At 43.1% G+C, this 8,360-nt stretch overlaps 1 protein-coding gene across 1 annotated transcript in view; it reads left to right on the forward strand.

Moving 5' to 3' along the window:
• Positions 1–4,828, forward strand: part of LOC136445884 (SCO-spondin-like) — a 54,869-nt gene extending 50,041 nt beyond the window's left edge. The window contains exons 58-65 of the mRNA XM_066444100.1: positions 89–214; positions 1,004–1,165; positions 1,498–1,553; positions 2,030–2,200; positions 2,804–2,922; positions 3,398–3,513; positions 3,910–3,995; positions 4,591–4,828. Of these exons, the coding sequence (XP_066300197.1) occupies positions 89–214; positions 1,004–1,165; positions 1,498–1,553; positions 2,030–2,200; positions 2,804–2,922; positions 3,398–3,513; positions 3,910–3,995; positions 4,591–4,613 (859 nt within the window). The 3' untranslated portion in view covers positions 4,614–4,828. The remainder of the gene's footprint in view (positions 1–88; positions 215–1,003; positions 1,166–1,497; positions 1,554–2,029; positions 2,201–2,803; positions 2,923–3,397; positions 3,514–3,909; positions 3,996–4,590) is intronic.
• Positions 4,829–8,360: the final 3,532 nt, after the last annotated feature.

Consider the following 8,360-nt stretch of genomic DNA (forward strand, 5'->3'; position numbering starts at 1 on the left):
AGATGTGTGATGTACATACCACCTATGTTTCTTATCTCTTTGAGCCAAAACCGGATTATGAGATATTTCTGTATTTACCTAATTTCAGCACCTGCACGCTGGGCCAGTTTGAGTGCGGGGACGAGCCGTGCCCGGTGGACTGTGGCTGGAGCGCCTGGTCACCCTGGTCTGTCTGCAGCGCCACGTGTGGCAACGGGACACAGAGCAGACACAGGTAACAGCGCCATCTAGTGAGATGTGATAAAAGTGTAATTCTAAGCCTGGTCTAGTGTGTCTGCAGCACCACCTGTAGTAACGGGACACAGTAGACAACGGTAAAAGGATCTGATGTAGTTGTGTATAGTTGCACCCCTAAAACATATTGGAATTGGCACTTCTTATTCATCACTTCATTTTGGGTTTCTTTGTGAAGGGAAAGGTTGCTCTGTATTTTACTTAAACGTGTATTTCTGCTTTAGCCTGAGTACCAACCTCCGTAGTGACCGCTGGCTCAAAAGAATTCGCTTGCTAACGACGGAGTCTGACCCTGCGCGTATCCGTCACGGCTGTTAGTCAGATATTCGTTTCGATTTTGAACGAGCTCGCTGATTGGCCCCATTCGTCTAAGCTCCTCCCCATGCCACACTGTTCTTCGTAACGGGTAGGTTCTAAGAACTGTTGCCATGGCGATTCTTTCAAAACTGGACCCGAACAGGGCAATAGAGACACCTTGGAACGAAAAATGGCACCGAACACAGCTCGAATTCCCCTCATTACGTGATAATGAGACAGCCGTGACGGATACGCGCAGGGTCAGACTCCGTGGTTAGCAAGCGAATTCTTTTGAGCCAGCGGTCACTACGGAGGTTGGTACTCAGGCTATTTCTGCTTGTGTTCTACTTGTGTTATTGTTTCTAAATATGCCTTACAGTTTATACTGCTGCAATACAATGGCGTTATTTAAGCCCAAATGGGCTTGTAAAGGCAAGTAGTGCATTACAGTTGTTAATTTGTTGTTTACCAGATCTCCCAACAACCCGTCGGCCGCTAACGGAGGCCAGCCGTGCGAACCCGCCACGGCCGAGGAGATCCAGTCCTGCTCTACAGACGACTGTCCGCAGGTCTGCGACTGGCTGGGACAGGTCGTGCCCGTGGGGGGAACGGTCGTTGTGGACTGCCGCGAATGGTTTGTTTGTTTGTTTGTTTGTTTGTTTGTTTGTTTGTTTAGGGGGTTGACTGGGGCAGGTCCTCGTGGGCGTGGTGGTCTGTGAGGATTGGTTTGTTTTTATTTTTGTTTGTCTATTGTTACGATCTGTAAGACTGATTCAAATTGCTACTTTTTCTCGAGTCGCTGAACCTGATGCATACAAAATCATTGTCTAGCTTGTCAATAATACAATGCTTGTCATGTTTTTATGGAAATGTTCTAAAAATGTAAACAAGCGTTTATATTCATGCGGAAAAAGCATCATTTAGGTAGATTGCAATGCTGATTCGCCTCTACGTTCCTTCCCGCAGTATCTGCATGGAGGATGGAAGCGTGGTCTGCTACGACGTCGAGCCGTCCTGCAGTCGTAAGTACTTCATAGCATTAGGAATCTTTCATCCAGTCGGAAACTGATATGTGACTTTTGAAGCAAATTCCAAAACTCATTAGAAGACAATGATGTGTCAGTCACCCTTACGCCCCAATCACACAGTTGACGAGTTTCGGAAATATTTGTTGATTGGCAGAATGTCGCCAGAGACTCGGGCGTATTTGTCACTTGAAAATCTACCCCAACACATTGAACGGGGCTCGGGGACCTGCAAACATCGGCAGATCTCTAGAGAAGACCGGGCAGATAACTGCTCTTGATATCATTTAGAGCTCGCATAATAGCAGTCGTAGGCGGAATGACTGTCCTGCTGTGTGGCGGGCTTTAGGGCGTTTATGATTCCGTTGGTATTACTTCGTGTTGAAACTGAAGCTGCGTTTGCCGTCATGATATCCATGATCATTGAAGAGCCTCCACGCTGATGTACCGACATTTATGACTCCCTAACTCAGAGCTGTCCTCCTGGACTGTGTGGTCTGAGTGGTCCAGCTGCAGCGAGTCGTGCGGGGAGGGGACCCAGACTAGGACCCGGGCGTGCCAGAGCGTCGCGCCGTGCCACGGATGTGACACCTGCCCCGGGGACGCCACGGAGGAGCAGTCCTGCAATGTGCAGACTTGTCCAGGTGAGTCTGTTTGTTTGTTTGTTTGTTTGTTTGTTTGTTTGTTTGTGAGTGTTGCGCCGTATCAGGGCAGTGACAGCATTAACATTCCTACAGACCTCTTCTCGTTTGTTTGCATATCAACATGTCGAACAAGAACCAAATCTACGATGCTAGATAGTAGAAAAAGTACACATGCCGTCCGACAGGTTTATACCTAAGCAACTTGGTAATATTGTTGGATGTGTCATATGGCAGAACATGTTGTCGTGGAGCCCTCTCGATAGTCGGTTCTGTCAAAGCTTCCCTGGTCACACGAACAAAACTCTTGCAATGCGTTAGTTTTCAAAATGCGGTGCAGGAGAGCGCTTTGACATCTAACCTCCAAACCTTACGACCTGTCATGAATAACGACAACGAATATGGATAACAATTTTGGCATTTGATATAAAAATATGTTTTTGCCTTGTATGTTGCATCGTTAGTTTGCATTTACCCAGGGCTCTAAAAAGGAGTGCCCAGTCACTGACGCACCCTGGTAAAAGAAAAAGTAAATAGAAAATACTGAGATGAACGAAACGAATGTGACTGTTCTGTTACACATTTTCGTGTTTCTGTCCTTGCCAGCTACGACCCCAGCGCCGACCACCCCCCTCCCCACCACTACTGCACACGTGTCTCCCTGCGACAGGAAACAGGACATCAGGAACCTCACGTCTGACTCATGTCGGGCCGAGAACGTCGAGGTAAGGGCAGTCTTAGACGTCTTCTGCCGATCCTAAGACATCATTTTTACACAAGGCCAGACCAATATGATATGTTGGTTCTCAGACTTATGATGAGTGATGTTGAGCTGGAAGATTAACATGAAAATAGAGTCTGGCGAGCGTATGTACGTTGATACATGCAGTTTTATGGACTAGATATAGTCAAAGCCCTTTGGTTTTGATTGTTTCTTTTGCTACCTTTTTACTAAAAAATGTCAGAGATCCAAGAAAATATATCTGACTGGCCCAACTTCTTTTAAACAAGGATTAGAATACCAAAGGTTTAAGTTCCGTCAAATGATTTAAGCTGCCCACTTGAGGCTATTACTCTTATAAGGTCTACCTTTAGGTGCACTAAGAAAAAAATCACTAATCCCATTAAACACGGGACTAAAGGCTGAAATCCCCTGCCACAGTTAACATGAATAACGTGAACTTGCTCGCCCGCCCTTAGGTCCAGTTCTGCTCCGGAATGTGCGACTCCTACACCCAGCTGCTGTCCTTTGACCCTTACTTCGAGACCGTGTGCGAGTGCTGCACCTACATCCTGGATGAGATGCAGCCTATAAGGTTATTTCCTGCTGTCTTCTTTCTGGAATTTAGTTTTGACGGTGAAGTAGAACAACAAATACCAAGGTCAAGGAAATGCAACACCAGATCAAATACGTAATTAATACATTCATTGTGGTATGCATTGACACATCACTAGTCCTCTTGTATGACGTCATGTTTAAAGCAGATACAGCCATTCGGATGAAGACATGTACGTATTTCTCATTCGAATAGGTAGGCAGAGAGTAACTTGTCTCCATTAATCTGATTCACTGCATTTTTATAGATACCCTCACGTCTCACAAACATTTGATATCCTGCATCGTCTAGAGTCAATCTAAATCTATATTTAGCTCATTTGTTACATAGTATGTAAGTAATATCTTTCTCATATTTGATGTATTCTGTCCCCAGGTTTGTGACGATGCAGTGTGAGGATGGGGAAACCGAGAACACCGTTCTACCCAACATTGCGGAGTGCCAGTGTCTCACTTGTCAAGGTAAGGGATCATCTTTGGTGTCGTCTTTTTCTTATTAACTCCTTCGAATTCCCTGCATATTTTTGCCATGTAATAGTAGTTCCTAACCTAAGTTGTAAAAATCTAAAGTTAAAGAAAACTCTCCCACTCACTTACTCACAAACACACACACACACACACACGCACACGCATACACACACACACACACACACACACACATACACACATACACACACACACACGCACACACACACACATACATACACACACACACACACACTCATTCGCTCACCAAACTATTTACTCACCCACTCACTCAGTCACTCACCAACTCACCTACCTACGCCTTCACTCACACAGTTCCTCACTCACCCAGTCATTGGATTGTCGTGAACTAAACCAGGGCGGGCCCAGCTAGAGCTGCCTTTTGTACTGCACGAATACTTTCATAAAAGGGGTTAAAACACAAATAACATCATGTAGACAACTAACTTGAAGTGTATAAGAAAAAGAGATCTTTAATTACTTTTCATCTCGCGTAGTTAGAAATATGTTGATTATTCAAACAATTCACCTGATAGTAATTCTTGTTTTTGTTTGTATGTCGTTAATACAGGGGGAGACAACGTGCAACCATAACCGGGAGGCCATATTGACAAAACGAATAGAAGAGTTTAAAGCAACATCTTACGAAACATAGTATGTTAGAAGCGACGTCTATAGCACACTCAAAGTAACGCTAAGTACTGACCGCGTTTTCCGTTCTGTCAAGTGGAAGATGCAAGAAACACTCACCCTTTTATGGCGTCGTGAAGTGGAATGAAGATGAAATAAACTAAGTTCAACAGCGTTAATATCGCGTGTGGATTTTTTCTTCTGTCTCGTAATAAAATGACGTAATAGGTTTCTTTTAAGTAATAAGTTTATTGCACGTTCTTGCCCGTAGGCTAATTACAAGTACATGAAACATGGAATTGAAGGACGGACAGACAATTGGTAACAATATAGCATGTGACTATTCCACCGTGTTTGGCATGTAGCATTTACAAGTTCTTTCGCACACAGGTCACTTTTTGTACCGCCCTCTCTCTATTTCAAGAGGATGGGCACTAATTCTAATTTTACAAATTGCTGAGCGTAAATTAAAATCATCTAGTTCTATTTTTCCATGGAATATGATGTTTTGCATGCCTTATAAAACCTTAGCTTGCCTGCATCAATACTCAAATTATGACATAGTTTGGGTGTACATATCGGTAATTCTGGACTTTATCATAGTACAAACTAACTTAATGTCACTGGATGAATTGCAAGAATAAAACACATCGGAGTTTCCACTAAAATCTAATATTTCTTTCACACGTTGCAATAAGGTTCTTCTACGGCTATTTGTTATAGAATTATTTTGAAACAAAAGGGCATCAACGTAGCCAAAAATGGATCAAACAAACAGATATATCTAAGTCTAAAGGAAATCGGCCCAGTTCTGCTCTAGATGCTAAGTTACTACAATTTCTGAAAACTCCAAGTATAATTTCACAGAAGCGGTGTAATTTAGTGTTGAAAATAGATGGAAAATATGCTGTTTTTCGCTGCCTAGTACAAACACCTCAGGTTCTCAAGAACGACATAACTTATCGATACACCATGTATGTGTAATGTGTCCCTGATAGACACATAGTCATAGAAGCATCAGGGTCAAGAACAAGCACAGGAGATGCGGAGGCTTGAACCCCATACGAGCCCCTTCGTCTCGCTATTCGAGAAATGAGGAGCAAAAATAGGAATGAGAGACGCTTCGTCGCCGAGATTCGGGCCTCGTGATTTGAGTTCTTTGGATTGACAGGATACAATATTCTTGGAACATAGGCGGCAATTGCTGCAGATGTAGTATTCAGTACCAAGGCTAGGTATTGCTGTGTATAATGGGGCAGTGCATCTGTACATCTAGAGAGAGAGTGGGACCAAGGACTGCAGGCCGCTTGCTTGTCCGTGCACAACTGGCCTAAATAAATTCGTTTCGTTGTCTGCTAGATTATTAATTCTAATTTAAAACGTAATAAACTCACCAAAAAAAAACTAGTCGAAAGCACTGTTTGACAATTCATATTGGAACTACACTTTTCTACTAACGGTCAATGACGCAACATTGTCGTGGATCAAAAACGCTGCCTAGCAATCTATACGAGAACTGCATTAATTCCGGATCAGGCGTCATCCTGCAGGAATGCACGCATATCATACACACGATAGCCAGACTGCTTATCATTAGATCCAGATAGCAGCCTAATTTCCGTACGTCCCCGGGTCGTGTCACACTTGGTGTTTACCCTCCTCCCTTTCCGATACCGCTGTTGCCATGCATATGCTTTATCAGAGGCTGGAAAGTGTTAGGTAAAGAAACTGGAGAAAACAAAACGACTCAACTGTAGCACCGCGAACAGAGATGTTTGTATGCCGACAGGAGCGGTGTTTAGCATCAAGGACAGTTATTTCTGTTTGAATAGAGTTCATCACAGCACCATGGACAGATGTTTTTCAGGTGTGGTGACCATGGACCAGAGAATAGATGCGTTTTTGTGCGGATAGTATTCAGCGACGTTGTGTGTGTAACAGATTTTGTATGTCATGAAAGATCTAGAGATGCCCGTTACAGAAACTTGAAAAAGATCTAGAACATGACAACCACGAACAGATGTATTTGTATGTCCTAAAAGTTATACAACGGCATAATTGATTTTTTGGTCGTGTGTTGAATGACGGATCCTTACTTAGAATGTAAGAAAGTTACAATGATCGACTCACAAGTTTTGCCTTAACAACAGGAAAAGATTTTCCGCCGTAACAGCTTTATGCTCGTGGATCAAAAGCGCCGCCTGTAAATTCTAACTAGAACTGTATATCTATGTATCGTCAAAGACACTTCAGTCTCAGATCAAAAGCGATCTCATAGCTGATGATAAGGCATTGAAGGTGTAGTTTGTCGAAGAACATCCAAAGGTGATACCACGGAATTCCGTCTATGTTAGGTATAGTATAGGTGTATTTCTACCACACTGAACGTGTTGAACGTAGAAAACAAAGTGATTTTCATCAAGAGCACGACGCCTTACCGTAAACTTCTGCAATTCTAATTAACATCGCTAAGTGTCGCTTTTGATCCATGAGAATGAAGCTTCCTTGAAAGTGGATGATAATGAGCATAAAGGCACTGTATCAGAAGATGTACTTTTTCTTATGACTGTTAACTTAGTTTTACATTTCCTGTGGGTTTCTTTTTTTTACCTTCGCCAGGAAGGTGCTTTCGTTTGTGTTCGTGTGTGTGTCTGGAACGATAAGCGTTTATTTCTACGGCGTTGCATGGGCACAGCATTATACTGTTTAACAAGATGATGCCTGATCCAGACGTAATGTAATTCTGGTAAGGATTGCTAAGCGACGTTTTTGATCCATGAGAATGTTGCATCGAATGTGTGTTTCATATTTTTACTGTACTGCAGAATTGTTTCAACCAGAGCCGGGTCACCAGAGACGGAAGCTATAGGCTTTTATCTTGTCTGTATAACGCAAACTCCAGCTGTCCGAGGGGAGAGTATAAAAGCCCCGGGTAACTACATAGGATGACACTTGCACTCGAGGCAGACCGGTTTTGGGATACTGATCAAAATGCATGTAACGTAACATGACCAGTTAACGTCCGATTTATTCAAAACGTATTTATCTCAAAACCGCGCGGACAGGGCCGAATTCTAAACCTATGGTCAGAAATATCAGCTCTTGTAAAAAGAAAATGCATGGTCTGTAAGTTTTTCTCCGCCTATTTAACGCCGTGCGAGCATGTATTTATACTGAGGAATATGATGAAGAATTGTGCTAGGGTAACCCATTATCGTCCACTTCGGACTTTTCCCTTCTAGCGCTATGCTTGAAGAACATAGACCAGAAAAAAAGCACAGTAACTGTCCAAAGAAGTCTACAGACAAATGATAGTAAAATCACTATGTCTGTCCCGCCATTTGCTTGACGCGATGGAAGAAAACAACGCTTATCTGTTAATTTCCCTGACATGCGCGGCACGTGGCGTTCACGTGGTAAACGCATGGCCATTATGTTTTGCCGCGCAAAAATTAGCCTCCGGTGCGGGGGTCGCTAGCTTGTATCGAACCTTCCTAAAACTGGTAAGAGTTTCAAACCTCGAATCACCATGGATAGTCTGAATATCAAAGAAAGGTTTAACGTCAGCTACTTTTAAAAGATCCTAGCTATCGTGCAAGTTAGAAAAAACATGATGAATTACACGGTGTCGAATAACATATCAAATACGTTATGCGTGACGCTTCCGTGCAACTTGTTGTTACTGGTTCAGGAGTATATTCTGTTATGTCG

This window comes from Branchiostoma lanceolatum, chromosome 12 (genome assembly GCF_035083965.1).
Source record: "Branchiostoma lanceolatum isolate klBraLanc5 chromosome 12, klBraLanc5.hap2, whole genome shotgun sequence".
Classification (NCBI taxonomy): domain Eukaryota; kingdom Metazoa; phylum Chordata; class Leptocardii; order Amphioxiformes; family Branchiostomatidae; genus Branchiostoma; species Branchiostoma lanceolatum.